Consider the following 23,727-nt stretch of genomic DNA (forward strand, 5'->3'; position numbering starts at 1 on the left):
CAGTTTAGTCTAAATTGTGTGTGTTTGTCTTGGTTTTTGTGCTGTGTGTAAAACAGAGAAAAAATATATTCTGCAACTGATTAATTTTGTTTTTCGGTATTTGTTCCGGAAAATTACTAAATATTTAATCAAATAACAAAGTTTCTTCCCAACTCTCTGTGGACTGACTGAATGTTTCAGTTTTAGTCGTCTATGCATTTCCCCCTCTTGGTTTCAGTGAAACCACTCGTTTAAGGATAAAGTCTCTGTTTTCCACCTGATCAGCAGGAATTTCCATCAAGTCAGTAAAAAAAAACTGGTTTGACTGATCTCCACGGTTCAGATGTTCCCCACATACGGCCTCTGTAAGCCTCTTAAAGCCCCCCGAGGTCTTCAGACAGCTGCAGCGTCTACAACACTGAGACCTGCTGCTGAGTCTGTGACGCCCCCTGCTGGTCACTGAGAGGAACGACCACGAGGACAGACGAGGATGTGAAAAACATTATCACCAGCAGTGATTCATAAGGGGTTTTTATTATTATTATCTCATTATTGTTAAACTTATAATAAGAGAGAGAATAAACAGCAAAGAAACAAACAGAGAGAATATGATTCATCACATTATAGTTGATAACAGCCTGAGTCCTCTAATGTTATTTGTTGTAAATGTAAATGCATTTAAATTAGTCATTATTAGTCATTACTAATTAAGTGAAGCTTTGTTGCATGGATCAGTATTCTTACAATTAAATGGTAGTTAAATTGAATGTGGGTTAATTAAGAGAAAATCTTCATTTAAATCCTCTAAAAATATCAATTATTCACTTGGAAGCTTTATTCTCTTTATTTATGTGTTGTTTCATGGTGTTTCATATTTCAAGTTTCTGTTCACTACACTGCCAAAAAAGATTCAGATTAACAGTATCTGGGACGAAACAACCTCCATCCTCTGGGAAATAATTGATACATTTAAAGAATTACTATTTAAAAAAAAACATATTAAAAGTTAATAATCCTAAAACTTTTCTTTCATGTCAGAAAACGTGAAGAAGCAAACTGATGATGACAGTTAATGTTTCTTCTATAATGTTGCACTAGTAAAACGGACATCATTTGCGTTCCATACAGTACATTGTTGAATATTTTAATAATATAATAATTTAACTGACATCAGATTTTTAACAGTTAAATAGATTTAAATATACAATAGATGTGAAGACTTGGACAAGTGTCTCTAATGTTCTTGTTAGTATTGTGTAAGATTCTCTGTTCTGCACTGATATTGTGTAACTGTACAGTGAAATGAATGCATAAAGATCTGTTGATGAAAACAAATAGAGTTCAAATTCACAGTTTTTGTGACTATGTTTTCACAGGAGTGAGAGGAAGTGGACGGTGAAATGATAAAATAAGGAAAAACTGAAGTGGAAACAAATCGATAACGACTCATCGTCTCCTTTGTGAACTAATCTGATAATCGCTACGGCAACTGCCAGTACAGTAAGTTCTGGCTGTTTTCTCAAGTATAAAATGAAGTTGTTATAATCTACGAGGTTTGAAGATGAAGCACAGGGGGTGAAGACTGAAGGTCGAAGGTCAGAGGAGGAGGAGGAGGAGGAGGAGGAGGAGGAGGAGGCTTCAGGCGGAGCGGCTCAGTCGTCTCCTCCACAGATGGCCTTCACACAGTCGCCGTGGTCACCAGACAGCTCCGACTGCAGGAGGAGAAACACTTTGTGTCAGTCAGCAGCAGCAGCAGAGTTGAAGGAGGTCAGCTTCAACATATACTTTTCTTTTCTTTTTCTTTGTCCTCACATTAAAAACAGACACTTTTGTAGTCTCAGGTCAGACAAAAAATAACTTGATAGAGGATGTTAAAGGAGAATTCCGGTCATTTTTGACCCCTTAAATCAACAAAAATACACGGTGGAGCAGTGCAGTGGTAATGTCCAAAATATCTCTGACCGTTTATTGTTGTAAAGAAATCATCACAACAAGGAAAAAGTGTTTGTTTCTGTGGCGGGGAGAGCAGGCGCTCTGCGATTGGATAGGAAGTTTATTATGTTTATACTGTAAACTATATGAGTTCAGTGGTGTCTCGTAAGGATTCCAGTCATGTACCATAGATATTTGATTGTTTTTTGAGTGTTTGTTGTGGTTGAAAGAATTAACTCTGGTTTACCTGCATCAATCTTAGTCGCGTTTTTTGCTCCCCCCAACACCGGATGACCATCAGGACAACGATTTAGGGGCCAAAAATGACCGGAATTCTCCTTTAAGGTCCAACCTTTCATGAAACTTCAGCCTGATGTTTTATCTTTGGTGTTCAGATTGACAAAGATTGAACCTTCAAGAGTAAATTTAAAAATGTATTGGCTTTCCGAATTCATTTTCTTTTGGCATTTTCAAATCACCCTGTTCCTTCTGTGGAGCTGAGGAATCTGACATCTTTTCTAAACATTAGACAAAATAAAGTTCTCGCACCTCAAGAAATTCATTCTACAAGACTCTCTATCGATCTGTCGTTTTATTGTCGCCAGTTCCTCTTCCTTCTTTCTTTATCACCATATTCTCCTGTAACTGTCATTCTGTGGTATTAATGTTGTAAAATACTGTAGGACATTCGAGACGGTGTGAGCTGTTTGTTGCTCGAGTAACTGTGAGAGACGAAATGATGGAGGAACGACCAAGGGAACAAAATGTAAAAGTCGTCTGTATTATATTGTGCACTTTGTGTTTTTTTTTTTTTTTAGAATAAAGTAAACACAAAATGACACAAAAAAATCTATAATTTTGTATCTTGTATCTTATCTTGTTTCATCTCACTTCTCAAGACACATTTTAGAATTAAACTTTCTATTGTGTGACGTCTTTTTAATTCCTTTCATGTTTTACTTAGATTTTTTTTCCAGCATGCAAACTTGTATTAACCCTCCTGCTGTCCTTCTGGGTCAAATTGACCCAATCTGTTCCCTTCCTCCATCCTTCCTTCTCCCTTTCTCCCTTCCTTATTTCCACAATCCTTATTTCCACAATCCTTCTTCCCTTACTCTTTTGATCCAATTGACCTGATTTGTTCCCTCCCTCCATCTTTCTTTCCTTCATTTTTTCATTCCTTCCCTTCCATCCTTCCTTCCTTCCTTCCACCCTTACTTCTTCCTTCCTTTTTGACCTACAGTAATCTGTTCCCTCCCTCCATGTATCTTTCCTCCCATCTTTCCCTTTTCCTTCCTTCCTTCCGTCCATCCACCCTTACTTCTTCCTTCCTTTTTGACCTAATCTGTTCCCTCCTTCCCTCCATGTATCTTTCCTTCCTTCCTCCCATCTTTCCCTTTTCCTCCCAACTTTCCCTTTTCCTTCCTTCCTTCCTTCCTTCCTTCCTTCCTTCCTTCCTTGACCCAGGAGGAAAACAGGAGGGTTAAATCACATGTGCTGTCTTTTTTCCTTTGCTTCCCGGAGCTACAACAGGAAGTTGCAGTTCTTGTCTTTCTCTGAGGACTTTGATCCAGACTGAAGAACCACCTGAGCAACAAGAACAAGGAGCTAAATAAAGAGCAGAGTAGCCCCCCCGCTGTTTACAGGAGTCTGCTGCTGCTCTCACATCCTTTAATCAGAGTTCATAAGAAAAGTTGTTTCTGGTGTCAAATGAAGAGACGTTCGAGTTCCTCTGTACTTCACAGCGCTGCAGATTAGTCACTTTGTCTCTAGCTGCGTCTCCGAGGACCCGCAGCAGCAGCCTCCTGCATTATTCAGACAGATTCGGCTTCACACACACGTCAGACATCAGTCGTGGAGCTGTTTCTAATCCAGCTTCATTTAGGTCAGAGAGACGATCAGAGGAAACTCACAGAGAACAAACTCTAGTTAAAACCCTCTGATCACACTGGAGTCATAGTGATGGTGGTGGTGAACAGTGAGAGAGAGCAGACTAAACTAAATGTATTTATGACTTCATAGTATGAGCTCTTCCTCCTCCTCCTCCTCCTCCTCCTCACCTCGATGGCGGAGAGCAGCGAGCGCTCGTAGAGCTTCTTGAACTCCCTCCTGATGTCCAGCAGGTCGATCTCAGAGCGACTCACCATGATCCGGTTCAGAGTCGACTCGTCTGTTCCCCCGCCCTGAACAACAAACAAACTTATGTTTTATACATTATTACATTATTGGCTTTTAAGTTTTGCATGTGTTTTTAAACAACATTTATTTATTTATTTTTTAAGTATATTTTTGAGGCTTTTTTGGCCTTGAATGGACAGGACAGTTCAGAGAGAGACAGGAAATGGGAGGCAGAGAGGGGAGGAATGACACGCAGGATAGGGCTGCTCGGCGCGGGATTCGAACCGGGGCCGCCTGCAGAAGACTATAGCCTCAACACATGGGGCGGGTGCTCTACCAACAGAGCTAAACACCGCCCCTTAAACGACATTTATAACAACAAATAACATTTATAATGCATTTTCTACAATAACATATAATTACAGCATTATATTTAGTTTGAGATAGTTTGACAAATTAAAAAATTCAACTATATTATTGTACTTTATATTCAAATATACATACATATTAAACAATACATAAGTATATTTACTATGAATGTTCTAATAATACTACATATGTATAACCATATTATTAACCGTAATAATAATATATAACTTTATTATTGTATTTCATATTTCAGGTATAAATGATGCTTCAACTGAACAGCACTTGTAGCAATAATAAAGTATTATAAACTGAACAGCAGTTGTAGCAATAAGACAATATGTGCAATAATAAAATATTATAGAATATGAAATGAATATTACATTATGGAAAATATTATGTAATGTATTGTAAATAACAGAAAACGTTGTGATATTTGATATTATCTAGTATTGGCTGAGGTCATATGATCTACCTTCTATAGTTCTGTTCTTTCTCTTTATAGACACAGACGTGTGTTTCTTTGATCTGGATGTTAGAATTTTTTTATTTTATTTTATTTTTTAACTTTGATCTTAAACTGAAACACAAAAATAAAAAACTCAATTTTTCACCTTCATGCTCTCATGCAGACGTTCTGCGAGGTAGGCCGGGACGCTCTTCACACATTTCACTGGAGAAATAAGGAAAAAAAAAAGTTGTAAACCACAACCACAACAACAATATTTCTACAGAGATGAAGAAGAGATTTGAAAATGTGCAAAAACATTTCTTAGATGAAACTTTAATCTCACCTATAGCGACCAGCAGCTCCTCCAGCTCTCCTGACATCTCGCCCTCGATGCTCTGCTGCAGCGTTTTCCCACTGATGTTCTTGTACTCGACCAGAGCTGGAAGGAAAATCTCACTTTACATTATTGACATTAATTATAATAAAACACAGTTTTATCCTCATCTAGAATAAACAGGAATGTTTAAATGTGGCGTCCGTACTCTGTCGGAGCTGAGTGATGCTGCTCTGACACAGGATGTCGATGAATTTAGACTCATCAGTTCCCCACTTGTTCTCTCCAGCATCGTACAGCGTCTGGGTGAAAAAACAAAACAACAACAAAATTAAATTCTTCAAGATTTTATGCAACACAAAGAGAGACATTTTCCCAGCATGCATCACTTCACATAAAACTGCACCTGGGCATCTTCTTTTGCCTTCTCTACGTCTGCGGTGGAGCTCTCGTCCCTCTCGCCCTGCAAACAGAAACAAACCTTAACCTACTGACATCAGGACTTTTTTTAACGCTTAGTAACTTTAATTTGCATATAAATGTAATTTTTTGATATATATCGATACATTTTTCTCCATTCATTTGGAAGGAAAAGATTTAAACAAAGGGAAAATAACAAAATATATTGATGCAAATGTGACCTGAATCCTACAAAAACAAAGAAATAAAACTTAATCTTTCAAAACTGACAGAAGTTTTAGATTTACTTTAAGCAAAGTGAAGATGCTTTCATGAATAGTCTGTATTTATAAAGTTATGGCTATACCATCAGTTGCAGGACTCGGTCTTCTTCTTGTCGATTAAAATAGTTATTTTTGACACTGGCTGTAAGTTTTGGTTCATTGTCAAGCTGCAAAATATATGAGAGATAGTCTCGGATGGTGGAGAAGAATCTAAACATCTGCAGTGCCTCAAACTTTTGCACAGTACAGTTTATTTCACTTTTTTTTTTTTTCATTTTCATCAGTGTGGATGCAGTGTCGGCTGCTCTGAGGACAAACCTCGGCCAGGAGCAGCAGAGCTGTGGCGTAGTCTCCAGAGAGTTCGTCCTTCAGCTGCAGAGTCACCTGAGTCTCTGTTTCTGTTGGAGGAAAAAAAAAAACACGAAACAAGTTCACAATAAAATGTGTTAAAGGGATAGTTCAACATTTTGGCAAATCGGCCCATTGCCATAATCCCTATAGTCATAGCAGTAGGTTTCGTTACCTTTAATTGTTGGTGCAAGCTGTTTTTTGTGTATTTGATGAGTTTGATGAGGGAAACCAAGAAATCCCATTAGCCTCCGTGGTGTAGCTCTGAGCAGCTCACGGCTCTGCTCCGCCGTTCTAAAAATAGCTTGCACCGACAATTAAAGGTAACTAACCTACTGCTATGACTATAGGGATTATGGCAATGGGCCAATTTGCCAAAATGTTGAACTATCCCTTTAAATGCTTTGGATGAACGGCTATAAGATGAGGTGCAGACATTTATTCTGGAACTGGAACAACACTAATTAAAACTTCTAGACTGTCGTCACCTTGCAGGTAGACTTCACGCAGAGCTTTGATCTGTTCGTTGGTTCTGGAGGCGAAGATTTCAATCAAGGCGCTGTCATGAGTCCCAGCTCCCTGCACAACGACAAACCACAACAAAAGAGTTGAGGAACAAAGTTTCTAAACTGTATTTACATGAAGAAGAAAGAAAGAAAGAAAGAAAGAAAGAAAGAAAGAAAGAAAGAAACAACCCCCACTGACAAAAAGAAACAGAATTTAAGAAAAATATAGAAACAGAATGTGATACATAACAAAATATTTAAACTCGGTATTTCATTGAAAACAGCAGAAAGACACAAATCAAAATGAGAAACATTGTATTTGTAAGTATATGCTCTCTTTGAATTGTTCCTACCTATGTTTTACTACTTTCTTTGGAAGAGTGGATGTACTGTACATTTTCTTTGATATTATGAAAAAAAAGTAGATGCAGATTGCAGGAAATATCACAGAACCAAGTGTCCGGCTGATTAAATAAAGACCTTAAATTAACCTGACACTGATGCAGAGAGGACTGGGCGAGGTTAGTGTTTAAATACATTTAGTTGATAAAGAGATTCTTCTTCACACACAGTTAAACTTATCATTAAAACTAAATGTTCAAGGTAGGCTACAATTAAAAGCTTCTCCTACAAAGTAGTATGATGAGGCTCTGAACTGACCACATGTAAATCTTTGTTCTTTCAGTTTGAACTCATTTGTTAAGTCATTAAATAAACCAAACATCCCAGAGACAAAGAAGAAGAAGGTGGTGATGATGATGATGGTCTGACCTTCATGGCCTTCACCACTTCATGACAGTCGTAGGCTGCAGGCGGAGTGACCAGCGCCACCAACACGTCCTGCATGTCGCCGTCTGTGTCGCCTTTCAGGTCGTCCACTAGAGTCTGGAAACGCCAAACACACACACACACACACAGCCCATCAGTTCTCAGAACGCACACACACGCACACACACACAGGACCACACCTATGCAAATACACACACCTAGTCACCTACACACACACTGATAGGTATTTGTCATTTTAAAAGCTGCACGAGAGCTTTAGTCAAATCAAAGAAACAACACGTTCATTTTCCTGATGTGAAAATCAAACATTAAACTACGGTGGCCCTGAGGTGCAAATCACAACAGCAAATCCGAAAACACAACGACAAATTAGCCTACCAAACACAACAATATATTACTAAACAGAACGGCAAATCACCGTTATGTTTTCTGTTTTGTTGTTGCGTTTAGTAGTTTGTCATTGTGTTTTCTCTTTTTGTGTTATGTTTTCTGATTTGTTGTTGTGATTTGCACCTCAGGGCCACCGTATTATAAAAGGTATAATATGTAGGAATTCCCCCCATCTAGCGGTGCGGTTGCATATCTGAACGTATTCTTGATGTTGCATTCACGTGAAATCGGGCAGATGTCAGACAGACAACAGACGCTGCATGTAACAGGATAAACAAGCGTCTATGTAAACAAGTGGTCCGCCAGCACGAGGCAAAACAATACAGGCGTGACAATATGTTGTCATGGTGATGTCGTATTGTTTACCTGACACACGTTTTACCGTCTTTTGCCCTATTCGCACGGGATTAGTATTACCTGGGGACGTCTGGTAATTTGTAAATTACCCCCCCACGTCTGTGTTTCTTGCGGTGCATTCGCACGGGATAAGTGATGTCTGTATTTTTACTCGAATTTACTGACATTAAGGCTCCGATGTGACGTCAAAGCTGTGCACGTCGTAACATCCGCTGCTGCATGGACCGCGGAACGCATCTGGACAAGGGGGGGCCATAACTTCAAGTCAAGCGGGGAGGGGGGGGTCCTTGTACCGGGGGTTTTTGTTACCAAGGATACGGAAATAAAAGTAGCGAAGCTCCGGACAGAGTTGCGGTGATTGTATCCACTTTATGAAACATTATGAAAACACATGAGTCTATCACGACAACAGATTTTCCAGGATCGATCAAATCCATTGGATCACCACGCTGTGGTTATCGATACCAGAGGTAGGCTGCCGGTTCTCACAGCCCGGACTTCTGACATTAGGTTTTTTTTTTTTTTTTTTTGGAGGGTGTGTGTGTGTGTGTGTGCGCCGAGCGGACCCGTCTAGAGAGACACGCGTCTATATGGGACAGGCTTTAAACAAACCTTTATATGCCCAGCAAAGATGGAAAATATAGGCAATAGTCTAATATAATAAAATGGTTCTGTTGTTTGGCCACTGTTTAAAAGAGTCAGAATATAAGGAAAGAATCGTATCCAGAGCAGCATAATTTACAAGTTTAATCAGCACCAATTAAACTTCTAGGCTTCTTTTTTTTTTCTTCATCACAGGAGAAATAAGGCGTGCGCTGCACTCACCTCGCTACTCTCTGCGGTGCTCTGGTTGTGATTTGTCTGCTGCCTTGAATCCGCCTTTTATACGTGCGCGTTCACAGATTCACAGGCATGACGTATTGATTAACAATGCACTTGATAGACTCACGAATTCAAATCGAAATGCAGCACTCGGTGACAGTTTTTATTTTATCTGCAGCAGTGAAGGTGTGTGTGGTGGTGACTTGGCTCTTAAAAACACAGATACAACAAAAAATGCCCCTCAATTACTGAGATGCAGATTCGCACGGGACTAGTTTTACCACGGGACGTCGGTCTTTGGTGAAATATAGTAGGTAATTTGCGGGGGAATTTTTACTTACTTTTTTACTGACATGGCGCATTCGCACGGGATTAAGATCACAGACGTCCTCCGCAATTATTACAAATTACCAGAGGTCCCCAGGTAAAACTAATCCCGTGCGAATAGGGCTTTACTCTCGTGGAGTAAAATGACATCCGGTTGGTTTGCCGACGGCCGTCTGCCTGACTGCACCTGAATGCAACATCAGGCGCTACCTGGAAAACTTTCTCCCTGAGCCGACAGCTCCGCTGAGTTTCCGTGGTTACCTACGGTCACGCTGCCACTCAACGTAAAAAATGGCGATGTAACATGGCCGCCTCGGTTCGGTGCGTCGCCCACTTATGTATTTGTAAAGACTTGTAACAACTCATTCTAAGGTACAAGAAAGCTTTCATTTGTATGCGGCTGTGATTCCACTTCAGTGAAATACGTATTTATTAAAGCAACATTTGATTTATGCTAATAAAAAGCCAAATAAGTTACATACTGGGGCTTTCAAGACATCTGGCTGCTCTGAGAGTTGCCTCCTCTAACACACACATACAATTTCACAATGACTGTGTAGAACCTGTTGGTGCACAGGGTTGGTTCACACACACACACCATGATGACTCACTCTGTCCAAACACACACACAAAGAAACACAGGCTGGTGTTTCAACACTAAATAACTACTACTGCTGCCGCTGCTGCTGGTGCTGCATTCAGGGTCTTCTGACAGCGTGGTAATAGAGTGCCAAAGCGGAAGCAGGAAGTAACGGCCCCATGGGTCCTCAATTCGAAAAAAGTCTCCATACAAATGAACGGGAGTCCAAGTTTTATTTCGTGATCCGTTTGAATTGTGCCATGAGAAAAAAATATGTCCTCTGTAAAATAAAATTCCGAAGAGTCCGTAACCAGAAAGACTACAGGTCTCGTAGGTGACGTCACACACCACATGCCGCCCTTTCCCGTGTCAGTTGGTGACGTATTTTTTGTGGAACACCAGATTTGTAGTCCGCAGAGCGTCGTCACACAAAATACATTTTTCTGTTGCCGTTTAAACTGCTGATTTCTGGGCATGAAACGTGATGTTTTAAACAGGTAGAGGACATATTTTTTTCTCATGGCACAATTCAAACGGATCACGAAATAAAACTTGGAGTCCCATTCATTTGTATGGAGACTTTTTTCGAATTGAGGACCCATGGCGCCGTTACTTCCTGCTTCCGCTTCGGCACTCTTTGTTGTTTGTGTGTCTGGGCGATGGAGGTCAGTTCTTACCAAAGATACTCTATTTACCAAGATACCCCATGAGAGGCTGCTCCAATGATAGAAATGGTTACACATCCTGTCTCCTAAATGGGCGTGGCCAACCGTCACCCCACCTCGTTCTGTGTGGATTTATACAATTTGTAGGTAGATGAAAGTGAGATATTTATATTTTCTTATGATAACATTAAATATTTACACTGCTAACAGTCATATTTAGCATGACGAAAATTATTTAAATAATTTTCACGGGAGTTCGCGGCCGTTTGTTTGACGTTGCCTAGGTTGGAGATCTGTGCCAAATCTCGCGAGAGTGTGTCGAAGAGACGGCGACAGGTCGTGAACAAAGTTTATTTTCTCCTGTTGTGTTGCCATTTTCGTGTCAAACTGTTCAGAGAGATGTGGCTTGTAAAAAATGAGTTCAAAATTTACTTCAGTGACGGTGGGGCGAAAGAATAGACTATGATCTGTGTGTGTGTGTGTGTGTGTGTGTGGTCTTGGTTTATAAACCGTCTTTGGTCTTACTCTGCCTGTGGCCTCCTGATAAGCTTCACAGATGAGCTGCCTCTGGGCGCTGCTCCTCTGAGTCAGGACGTCGATCAGGACTTTCTCCTTGGTGCCTGGAGAAGGAGAAGGAGCATGTGTGATGTCACAGCTTGTGTAACTAATGATGGGTGTGTGTGTGTGTGTGTGTGTGTGTGTGTGTGTGTGTGTGTGTTCATACCGATTCCTTCGATGGCGTCCTTCAGAGCCTCGACATCTGCTGCTGCATCGAAGCCGGCCTTGGCCCTGATGGTTCCTCTGTCTCCGCCGGCCTGAGGAACAGAAACAACAACAAGTCATGACAACATCTTTATCTGGATTTCACAATAAAAGCCTGAAATCAGCATAAAAAATGTCTGAATCAAACTCACTTTAGCCGTGAAGGAAGATGGAGAATCCACCAGACCCTCCAGGTCGTCCTGCAACATGTTCATCGTCAGTTTGGGTTCATTAAAACGTGTGACGACTTCATTTTAAAAACAACATAAAAGCATAAAACTTTGTCTCACCCATAAAGACGTCATGACGACAACAAAAGTTTATTCTGCAAAAACAAAAACAGACTTCAACAAAGAGTTTACATAATACACCATAGCAATTTCTACTTCGATCATATGCAACGCTTAAATTATATCTAGCTCTCTCTCTTTCTTTCCCTCTCTCTCTCTCTCTCTCTCTCTCTCTCTCTCTCTCTCTTTTCTTCTTTTTATTATTTTTTTTTAATCTAAATTTGTTTTAAATTGACTATTATCCCTTGTGTTGTTTTTTTTTTTTTTTTTTATAGTGTTTATGATTAACTGTACAGCACTTTGGTCGACTGAGGTTGTTTTAAATGTGCTTTATAGGTAAATAAATTGTGACTTGACTTGACTGTGTCCAGTTGTAACTCACTGTCATCTCAGTCTGGTGTTATTCTAGTTTTTTTCATTTCACAGGAAGTGATTTGTGTGATTTCCTATAATAACATTAAAAAGTTGAATGTATTTTAAAGGCAGCATCAAACGTTGAGCTGCTCTGGTGGATAAATCAAACCAACCTCTGAGTCTCAGTCGGTGACAAGACATTTTTAAAGAACCAGACCTGATAAACCTGAAGTCAGTGAGCAGCTCCATGTTGTACTGAGGCTACATTCCGGTTTTCTTTTTTTTTCTCTCTCTCTCTCTCTCTTTCCAGGTGAGGATGAAACGGAAGTGAAACTCTCACCTGTGTCAAACCTTTAAATCCCAAAAAATCACAAAACTTCGCAGGTTCGTTCAGAAATCCTCACCTACTGTAGAGCTTCTTCAGTCTGACCGGGACACGTCTCCTCCCTTCTTCTCTTCTCCTTCTTTTCTTCTTCCGTCTGTGTGGAAACTGAACTCCTACCTGAGGAGTCACCTGACCACGCCCACTCCGCACGCGCTGCTGCTGCCTTCAGGGGCGGCTCGTGAACTTACTGTAGGCTAATAAAACGCCCCTTGAGCAAATAAATCACACTTCATATCAGACATAAAGTAATAAATGTCTCATTCAATCATCAATCATGTTTATTAATTTTAATGTTGGTTTGAGATTGTTTTTTCTTTCTTTTTCTTTTTTTAATTTGCAATTACCCTCATTTCTAGTCTTTTGAACTTAGCTTTTGCTTTTTTTAAACAGTTTCAAAAACGTAGTATATTTGGTCAGTCAGTCCATTTAAACACTCTTTTAAAATTCTTTTAATGATAAAAGTCCATGTGAAGTGTAAACTATACGTTTTAAACAGAAAGTTTTTTTTTAATTGTCCATTTTTACACTGAATTCCACTTGTGAATTCCACTACCACTTGTTTACGCCGTTACCTGCAGCGGCTGTCGTCCGTCTGCCGTCTGCCCAATTTCACGTGAATGCAGCATGAAAAAAACGACTGAGTTGCTTGCGATATACAACCGCAATGGTAGATGGGAGTAATTCCTACACAATGTACCTTTAAAATCCATCCTACTTAGAAAAAAACAACAACTAAATATTATCGTCAGTTTCAGGCTGAATTCGTCCCTAAATGTCACGTCCCATTCTGTTTAAAGGAGCATTATCGCAAATCCAAATTCTTAATTCGGCCACTAGATGGAGCCAGGCGGAGCATATCAGATATAAACAAGCGGGCAGCTGTCAGAGAGAGAGAGGAGCCTCGTTTAGTCCTCCCCTCCCCCCTCCTCCCCCTCCTCCCTCACAAGGCTGAATGAACGTGCAATCGCGGGAAAGGAAAAAGAAAACTCGCTAGTGGAAGCGGCAGCTCTACTCCCGCACAACCACAACAACGGCAACAACAGCAACTGCAACTTCCTCCTACAAATGTATAATCGTTGGTGTGACGTGCAGACCGCAGTGGGACGATTCAGTGACTGTAAGCAGCCTAACACTGCTACATTACAATTTACTGTTGCATTTTTCCGGTTCGGAGGTCGGATTTGCGTGTTCCGAGTGCAATTGAACGCAGCAAGCGCCGGGCGGCTTGGATCATAACAAAGACAAATGCTGCATTTGCCCCACGGACACTATACTCTTGGCGATTTTTTTTTGTAAATTTAGTTATGGCTCCCCCCGACCCATCTTTTGCATATTTCAGTTTGTTTTATGCTATTACTGCTGTATTTGCGATAATGCTCCTTTAATAACATTAGCAAATGTATATAGTATATATAAAAACTTTATAAAAAAGAGACGTAGATGAACAGAAAAGAAACGAGTCAGTTAATCATGTTTCAGAATTTTTTTTATTACTAAAAAAGGCACCAAATACAGGCATCATATTGATAGCATCATGGTTATTTTCCACAACAAAAAAAGAATAGCACCAAAAAAATATAATGTAATTTCCCAGAATTCCCCTGTTCCAATGTCATCTGATATAGGCACAGGTGAAAGAAGACAGGAGGTGGTGGAACCAAAAAAATAAAATAAAAAAGGAGACGAGTGGAGAGAAAGAAAAGCTGTTTTTTCTTTTTTTTCTCTTCTCCATTCATTCTCCAAACCAGTGTCACACACTTTTAAAAAAAAACAACAACAAAAAAAACAATGACAGTAACGTTAAACATGGCGGGTTACATCATCATTACATCATCAGTAGCTCAGTGTAACATAATAATACATCATAAAAGGGATAAAAGATAATAATACAATAAAAAAAATGAAGAATAAAATAAAACGAGTGAGTGTGTTTTTGTGTCTTTGGGCAGAACGAAGGCAGGTCGACGCACGTCTCCGACAAAATGCATCTTTTTCTTTATTTATTTCCTTTTTTTAAAAAGTGAATTTTTTTTCCAGTGTAAGGCTACAACCTTTTTGATTCGTTACAATCGCAGAGGGGGAAAAATTTCTCCACTTTTCTCGCTCTCTGGAAAATTAAAAGCAAAGAAAACAAAAGAAAGAAAAAAAGAAGAAACACTTTGGATGATTTGTTGTTGAAACTCATGAGTTAAATACTGCATGGCACTTAATATTGGCAGCTGTCAGAGCAACACAAACATTAAAAAATAAATTGAGATAACTTGTGCAGAAACAAGAGGAATTATTATTATTATCTGTTTGTTCTGAGTAAGGCGTGAAATACATGTCGTTGCAAAAACAGAAGAAGGTCCTGCTCATGAGGGGAAGGAGGCGGTTTAACAACAGTAACGGTGAAGTAATTGCACTTGAAACGTTTTTTTTTTTTTTTTAAATCTATCATTCATCTGTGTTATTATTATTATTTACACTCATCATCCAGCAGCAGCAGCTTTAATACTTTCACAGGAAGTCAGAAGAAGCAGCCGCTCGATGGACGGCGTCTTCGTCCACGGTCACAGCGACAAAGTGGAGAAACAATCACCAGTGTCTGAGCTACCTGTCGCACACCTCAGCAGAAGTGGAGAAGCAAAGAACGAAAAGAAAAGAAAGAACGACAGATAGATAGATGGACGGACGGATGATGATGATGATGGTGCAGATGTTTTGGCTGTGTTCATCATGCAGCTGTTTCTGGTTCGTGGATTCCTGAGGTAGCCCAGTTGTGACATGACATGAGTGATGAAAACGCTGTGTCAGCTGTCTGCACCTCGCACTCTTTCCCTTTTGTTTTTTGTTTTTTTCAAAGTGGTAAAAAAATACATTAACAAACATCTCGTTTTCCTTTAGTACAAACTTTTCTTTTAGAAAATACCTTTTTATTTATTTATTTTACTTTTTTCTCTAAATTTTATCCCCCTTCCTCCTCTTTTCCTCTTCCTCCTTGTAGCGCCACATTATGTAATAATGTTGCATTGTGTAATATTGTTAAACATTTTCATCTCATAATGTAAAAACGCCACATTTTGTAACAATCTGAAACATATTGAAGTAAATTCTTGAATGGAATATGTAATAAACTTTGCCACATTTTGTAATAAGTTGTTAGCCTTCGGTCTGGGAACCACGCGTTCATTTTTTCATATTTGAAGCTGGTTTACGAAAGCCCAGAGCTGTTTATTGGGCGCTATGAATGTCTATCAAATGCGTCTGTACGTAGCTTATAGCCAATCGTATCAATCATACCCGATGACGTATGTAGAGCGACATAAAACGCTAAACGTTGCTCTTTTTTCAAAATAAACTTGCGATCTAAACTACTTAAAACACTTTTTTAATGCTGCATTGACAGGTAAAGCGTCTGCCCCCATGTTGGATCGAGAAGCTTTCAACAACGTCGCTTTGGTGTGTCGTCGTCGTCATCGTCATCTGTTTAGAGAGTCGTTGGGCGGGCTTAACACAATGACGACATACATTTTAATTGCCTTGTCAGGCTAACGTCATCCTGCTCTTTGCTCTGATTAGTCGTAGCGCTACCCTATTGCGTGGAGAGGGACCCGTGTGCAGGGACAAGGGCGCCGCCATAGCTCAGCTCATCCATACCGGAAGTCACGACCGGAAGTTGCTTTTCTTCGTGTATATTATTTCTATGTTATTCTAAGAACCCCCCCTCTCTCTCTGGCCTGTCTAGCCTCTACCTGCTCTTTTTACTAAACTTAACCAACTCCTTTCTTCATTGCCTAAACCCAACCAAAGCAACCACCAATGACATTTCATTTCTTTTTTCTCTCTCTCTCTCTCCTGGTCTGCTGTCAGCAGGAGCGGCGCTAGCCGTTAGCCGTTAGCAGCGTTTTTTAATAACTCAATAAATTAATAAACGATCCATGCAAAAAAATATTTAGTAGCTCAATCATGTTGTAACTAAGATATCCGCTGGAAATTCTTTTTTTTTTATCATGGACCATTTGAGTTACTGAGTTGTTTTTTTTATCTGAGAAATGATACACACGAAGAAGAGCAACTTCCGGTCGTGACTTCCGGTATGGATCAGCTGAGCTAATGGCGGCGCTCTTGTCCCCGCATATGGGTACTCTTGCTTGCGTGCAGAGGCAGTTTGAAAGACAGCCTTCATCCCGCCCCCTGGATTGAGCCAAGGTCTACCGGTCGTTGCCAGACTAGACATTTTAATGATATAGTCTGGCTTGTCAGGCTAGCATTTCGTAACAACTTACTACAAAATGTGGCAAAGTTTATAACATGTTGCGTTGAAGAGTTTCATTACAAAATGTTTCAGATTACTACAAAAAGCGGCGTTATTACATAAAGTAGCGCTCCACTCCTCCTCGTCCTGGTCAGTCTTTAGACCTCAGTGCCGTCGTTGAGGTTGTTGTGCAGCTTGACCTCCAGGTTGACCTGTTTGACCTTGGCCTTGCCGCCGCCACCGTTGCCGCCGGCTGCCTCCTGGTTGCGGTTGAGGATGTTGATGTTCCTGACGGTGCAGTGTTTGCTGCTGAAGTTCTTCTCCACGCACTTGTCCATGCAAACCTCCACCTTGGTGTTGAGCGGATACTCCTCGTACGCCGCCGCCTTCTCCGCCGCCGCCGCCGCTGCTGCCTTCTTCTTGCTCTTGTTGTTGTTGTTGGCGGTCGGCGACGAGCTGCGGTGGCGGCTGCTGCTGCTCAGGCGGCAGCGGCGGATCAGGAAGCAGGCGGCGAGCAGCACGAGCACCAGCAGCGTGACGGCGGCCACGCCCCCGCCCACCGTGCTGCCCACGTGGGCGTTGAAGGAGGAGGCGGCGGGCCCGGCCTCCAGCCGCAGAGACTTCATGTTGGTGCCGTTCTTCACCTGGTCGCCCTCGTTGTCGTAGATGAGCGACTCGTCCAGCGTCAGACGCCCGCTGCGGTCCACCAGGTCGCGTCTGGGCCGAGGGCGAGGGGGGTGACTGGCGAGTGCGTAGGTGGCGACCGAGCGCTGGATCCGCGGGCTCGCCCGGGACTCGGGACTGATGACGTAGATCACCTGCAGGTACCACTGATGCCCCGCCTCCACCTGTCAATCAACACGGAGAGAGAGAGCGTTAGCGTTATTCTGATAATATATATAAAATGAACTTATTTAAAGGGATAGTTCAACATTTTTGGCAAATTGGCCCATCGCCATAATCCCTATAGTCATAGCAGTAGGTTCGTTACCTTTATTTGTCCGTGAAGGCTGTTTTTAGAACGGTGGAGCAGAGCAGTGAGCTGCTCAGAGCTATGCTACGGAGGCTAATGGGATTTCTTGGTTTCCCTCATCAAACTCATCAAATACACAATCCAACAACTCCAAAACGCTCTGGTGGACAAGTTGTGACCTGCACATTCACCACACTATGAGATAATAACAGAACGTTACCAGACAGAGTTGTTTTAGAGGTAAATACAGAGACTGTTTGCTGAAAAACTGTCTCAGGCGGGAACGCGCATCAGCAGTTTTGCATGAATTTCCCTCTAAAACAACTCTGTGTGGTAACGTTGTGTTATTATCTCATAGCGTGGTGAATGTGCAGGTCACAACTTGTCCACCAGAGCGTTTTGGAGTTGTTGGATTGTGTATTTGATGAGTTTGATGAGGGGAACCAAGAAATCCCATGAGCCTCCGTAGCGTAGCTCTGAGCAGCTCACGGCTCTGCTCCACCGTTCTAAAAATAGCTTGCACCGACAATCTTACAAGGTTGGTTTTCAGCCAAGAGACGCTAGGTGGAAGGCAGAGAGCCTCCATTCTCCCTGGTACAAGTCATTCAACCATCACAGTTACTCTGAAGCTGTTAAATTAAGGTAAAAGTCTTCCATAGTTCCTCTTCCTCTACGTCTCTCTAAAGGATCAAATCTCTCCTCCGCGCCGCCTCTGATCACTTCAATTTAATTCTACATTAACTCACATGTCACAGCCAATTTGTCAACACATCACATTAAAATCGAATTGCCCTTCACTTAAACAGGAAACCTCAAACCTACAGTCAATGTTTTTGGACAGATCAAAACAAGCTGAAACCCTGTTCGCAAAACAAGACACACGCCAACCTTTGTCGTTAAATCTGTGTCCATCTGAATAAATGTCAGTTTAATATTCACTATTTCTCATCTGCACCGACTCCAGGGAAATATTTGGCTTCTTAGCTGCTAAAGTATCCAGCGTTTCTAAGTTTTGTCTGTTTGGAGACGTTTTTAGAACTGAAAACGACCTGAAACTATGAACCAAACGAGGCCTTTTCTGCACTTTTTTTAGGTCAAATAAAATCATTTGATTCATTATTACTGATTTAACTTTTAAGCCGCTTTTGAAAAAAATCCCAACTTGTTGAGCCCGATGCTTTCAGTAAATAGCAGTAAATCAGATCTGTAGCATCAGATTCTTCCACTGATGTTCACACAGTTTCCACTCGACCGACCTTGTAGAGAGCGTCGACCTTCATGGTGAAGCCGTCGACGCCCGGCATGTCCGTCACCGGCTGCAGCTCGGGGAAGTCGGAGGCGAAGTTAGCCTCGAAGGGAACGTCGTGGAAAAACCTGTCGCACACGTCCGGCTGTTTACGATCCTGTAGTAAGGAAAGAGAGAGAAAGAGGAGAGGATCAGAGCGGAGAACAGCTGGTTGAAGGTGCAGGAGGTCAAGGCCAGATGTGTGGATGACTGAATATGAGGCGTTCAGGTGCAGCTACGGGATTATCGTTTGCACAAAAGCAACATGATTTGTTTACGGCGACTGTTTTGCCTGCAGAAGAAGCTCAGGGATTTAAATAACCGCGGGCTTTGAATATCTTTGGAAAATAATCAGGTGAAGTGACTCTGAGTCTCAGACCGGTCCGACTGGTCCGACTGGTGCAGCAGGTGGTAAAGAAAAAAGAAGAGCAGATACGTGTGTGATGTTGGTTGGTTGGTCGTATGAGGGCGAGTGCAGGTACAACATGACATTACACCAACTGTATCATTACAGTCCTGCAGCCGCCTGGATCTGCTGACACAAGTTGGTGTTCAATAGGATTTTTACATTGTTTTTTTGTTTTTTTACATTCTCTTCATGATAAAAGTTCATGTTAAGTTTTAACAGAAGTTTTAAATAAAAAGTTTACGTTAAAAAAGATCTTTCATTGTCCATTTTTACAGTATATTCTATTTCACATTCATTTTCTCATGTGTGAAGTTAAAATATTATACAATTTTAAAATATTTTAAATAATGGTTGTGTTAGAACTGAACTGAACTGTTTTATAAACTTAATTTTGATTAATCATTCATTGATTTCACTGTCAAATTCTACAGTCCTTTTTTACATTATTTTTTGAATTCTCTTAATGAAAAAAAATCCATTTTAATGGTCAAATATTTGTTTTATTTAGTATTAAATGTTTTGATAATAGATTTCTTTGTCCGTTCTCATCATCAGTTCTATTTCACATCATTTTTTTCATTCTTGTAATGATACAATCATGTGTGAAGTAGCAAATATTGTTTTGAAATAACTGTTGTGGTAGAAATAGTATGTGTGTGAACCTCCAAAACCTGCTGAAGACTTAACAGAGTGCCGTAAACCTTTAAAATCCACCCTACTCAGAAAAATCAAAGCTAAATATTGTCGTCAGTTTCAGACTGAGTTCGACCTGATGTGTCACATCCCATTCTGTTGAGTAAAATTAGCAAATATCATCAAAAACATAATAAAAAACATTATAAAAGAAGCCGTAATGATGATGATGAACAGATCAGAGAGAGAGCGTGTCAGTACCAGCAGCAGGAAGCGGTGCTTCAGGTGTTTGTTGGGCTGGATGCAGCCGTACTGCGGCCCCTCGTTGTACAGCGTCCCCGTGGGGTCGAAGAAGGGCACGTATCCGTCGCGGCCGGTGCAGAGGTAAACCTTCTCCAGCTGCAGCTTGTACGCCGCGTTCAGGTTCTGCTCCGGGTTCCACAGCACGCGGCCGTACAGCGTCTGACCTGCAGGGGGCGGCACAGCGTCGGAGTTACAGTTCACAGTGAGATACAGGACAGAGTCAAACCTCTGGGAGTAAAATAACTTTACTTTAACACTGTGGATATCATTTTTATAATGTTCAGAGGATTTTATCTGTATTTTATGAAAAAAAAAAACATATTTATAAACAAATAAACAGTTTATGAAGATATGAACTCCAGATTTCATGACCTATAATTTCATTTTTTAATTATTGTGTTATTACTGTTGTTATTTTCGATACTTTGTGGCTTTTATTCTTATTTTATCTTTATATTTATCACATATATTAAGGGACGGAAGAGACAAAGTGTTGTGTCTTCCTCTTCTTATCCTCCTTTTTCCCTCTCTACTTCTCAACAATGTTCAACAGTTTCTTTATTTAGATATCTTTTTTTTTGTTAACACTTCTTCTAATCTTCTTCTTATTACCAACTGCCATTAGTATTAATGCTGATTGTGTAGAGAGCGTTGTTTTGCTGACTCTTTTGTTGTTTCCTGCTAAAAAAAATAATAAAACTCAATAAATATACTTAAAAAAAAAAAAAAATCTTTGTTATAAAAAATTGAGTTGGAGTTACAGGACAGGACAGAAAAATATAAAAGAAAACACTTTATGAGAAATAAAAAGTTCAGTGAGGAGCGTCGTGGTGGTCGTACCCATGGAGAAGGCCCCCTTGTAGTCCATCTCCGCCATGGAGACGTCGGCAGCAGCCGGGTCCATCATGAACACCTTCTCGTTGTTGCACAGCTGGAACTCCGTGTTCAGGGAGTAAACGACTGGAACGGGCCGGTTGGTCTGCTGGAAGGCGATCGGCACCAGGAACCTGACGAGGAGCAACGGGAACAGGTTCAGGATCTGCACTCTTACTATCTGTAGCTGGGTTAAATATAATCAAATAAAACTAAAACTAAAACTAAAACTAGCAGTGAAAATAACTTAATTGACTGAAAAAAAGTAAAAATTACGTTTTTTGATGAACAATGACGATGAACAATGCAAAACTAACAAAAACTGCAGAAAATTGTATGTGTGCACGTGTATGGTTGTATTCGCTTGAGTATGAGCGCGTCCATGTAACTACGATTGTGCAGGCGTATGAACATATGAATGTGATTGTTTTTTTTTTCCTTTAGTACATATGTGAGTTTACATCTATATGATGATATATACATTGCTTTTTTATTTTTTATATGTTTATTTATTCATTTATATATACATTTTCTTTGTTGGCCTTGTGGGGAGTGGGTGGGCGGGGTTGATGTGTTGTTTTGTGTTCTGAGAAAAGTCTATAAATAAAGTGCTTAAAAAAAAACAAAAAACTACAGAAACAATTTCTCAGTTTCTGAGTTGCAGGAGGAAAACGCCACAGCCCGATATGGGACTGTTTCCAGTTCGACCGCCCAGGTAGATAAGGTTAAATGTATCTGGATGAGGACTGATGGGAACATTTGTAGGAGGCAACAAAAAAAATGAAAAATCACACAAATTTGAAAGTTCATTTTTGGAGCTCTCACAGAAAATCAAGACTTTGCTCCTAAAAAACTAAAACTACAACTACAACCTCAAAAAAATAACAACTAAAACTAGTCAATTCCTCAACTAAAACTGTTTTATCACTTGTTGAGCTTACTAAATGTTACTAATCAACAAAAAACTGAAAAAGAAAGTGAAAATAAAAACTAATGAAGATGCTAAAACAGTCTGTGCAGGCTGAGGCTGGACTCACTTCTCCGGAGCGTGGGCCGTGCAGGACAGAGGTTTGTCTCCGGGGTCGATCCAGGGCTGTGTGGGCTGGACGGTGCAGGGGATCAGGAAGACGGTGTACTCTCCAGAGTAGTCCTTCCTGTTCAGTGAGGGGGGGGCAATAAAACAACATGAGGAACTCTGGAGAACCCACCTACATGTGGAGCTTTGTTCTCAGTTTGATGTTGGGACTATAACTCATCTCTAACACCGGGTTCACACTAGAGGACTCCAGATGGAAATGGTACAGGTACTATGGTACATGTTCATCAATGTGCACTGTCCTGACTTTTAAATAAATAAAAAAATAAAAAAAATAAACTAACTGTGTGTTACACTATACGTCCCGATGCTGGAAATTTGTCGGCTACAACAAAATCATGTGAAAAGCTGGAATAGTTCAAACAAAAATGAAATTCAGTCATTAGTGACTCACCCTCATGCTGATGAATACTCCGGAGTAGTTTTTTATTTCTCAAAGTGCATCTGGAGACCCGGGAGGCCGGTTCGTAGTCCAACCAAAACTTTATATGAGAGTCAATAGCGCCCGACACAAATGCGCCCATAAAACTACACAAAAACCATTTAATATTCCTCCACACTGCTCATCCACTGCAATCCAAGTGTCCTGAAGGGAGATAGTCCAGAGTTTACTAGAAACAAATTCAATACAGGACTGTTTAGGCTGTAAAAATGTCCTAAATTACGTTGTTTCGAGTAAATCTGGACTATATCCCTTCAGGACACTTGGATTGCAGTGGACGAGCAGTGTGGAGGAATATTAAATGGTTTTTGTCTCATATAAAGTTTTCGTTGGACTACAGTATGAACCGGCCTCCCGGGTCTCCAGATGCACTTTGAGGAATAAAAAACTACTCTGGAGTATTCATCAGCATGAGGGTGAGTCACTAATGACTGTGAACTATTCCTTTAACACCCTCTTCTCCTCCAGATGTTTCCACCTGCCTGTGACCTGTGACCTGGTGCCACTGACCTGCTGTAGGAGCTGGTGGCCCTCCACAGCTGGTACGGGGAGTCGAAGGTCTGCGCGCTCCACAGCAGCTGCATGTCGAACTCGATGCCTCCCAGGTGGTCGGGCGCCATCAGCCGAGACTTGTGCCCCGGCAGCGTGTGGTGTTCAGGGACAAACTGACCTGCAGGAGACACAACATGGACGATTAATACCAGAAACCATCGAAATAAATAAGTTATTATTATTATTATTCCGGGCAAATTCAACTCGTGGGTGTATTTTCCTAACATTTTAGGTCTAAAAGAAGGAACCTGAAGATTTTCTGTTTCATTGCTCCTGTTCAATATCAACTCTTGACTTGCTTGAAGTGTACATTTTTTTCCACAGACAGCGTCAGGTGGCTACTCAAACATGCGCCGAGAAGTTTTTTTTTACTTGAAGCAAGTCAAGAGTTGATATTCTTGTGTTTATGACACAAACGGTAGCTTTCCCACTGCACCTGAACACACCGCGCACGTCAACTTGGGTTAGATTAGATCTAGATTTACA

General features: G+C 40.8%; 2 protein-coding genes across 2 annotated transcripts in view; both read right to left on the reverse strand.

Annotated features, from left to right (window-relative positions):
- Positions 1–1,631: 1,631 nt before the first annotated feature.
- anxa3a (annexin A3a) lies at positions 1,632–11,624 on the reverse strand (the record flags this gene model as incomplete). Its single annotated transcript, XM_083978235.1, has 12 exons — positions 1,632–1,691; positions 3,972–4,094; positions 5,010–5,068; positions 5,190–5,285; positions 5,389–5,482; positions 5,587–5,643; positions 6,182–6,261; positions 6,700–6,790; positions 7,489–7,602; positions 11,173–11,267; positions 11,372–11,462; positions 11,562–11,624. 12 exons carry the CDS (start codon positions 11,622–11,624, stop codon positions 1,632–1,634), a joined length of 1,023 nt encoding a protein of 340 aa, XP_083834361.1.
- A 5,192-nt stretch (positions 11,625–16,816) lies between these two features.
- The window catches only part of fras1 (Fraser extracellular matrix complex subunit 1), a gene marked incomplete at its 5' end in the record, with an annotated part of 337,050 nt that continues 330,139 nt past the window's right edge, over positions 16,817–23,727 (reverse strand). The window contains 6 exons of the mRNA XM_083979904.1: positions 16,817–17,523; positions 18,905–19,051; positions 20,237–20,442; positions 21,119–21,285; positions 22,189–22,305; positions 23,200–23,359. Of these exons, the coding sequence (XP_083836030.1) occupies positions 16,834–17,523; positions 18,905–19,051; positions 20,237–20,442; positions 21,119–21,285; positions 22,189–22,305; positions 23,200–23,359 (1,487 nt within the window). The 3' untranslated portion in view covers positions 16,817–16,833. The remainder of the gene's footprint in view (positions 17,524–18,904; positions 19,052–20,236; positions 20,443–21,118; positions 21,286–22,188; positions 22,306–23,199; positions 23,360–23,727) is intronic.

The sequence above is a fragment of the Trachurus trachurus genome, assembly GCF_905171665.1.
Source record: "Trachurus trachurus genome assembly, chromosome: 9".
Lineage (NCBI taxonomy): Eukaryota > Metazoa > Chordata > Actinopteri > Carangiformes > Carangidae > Trachurus > Trachurus trachurus.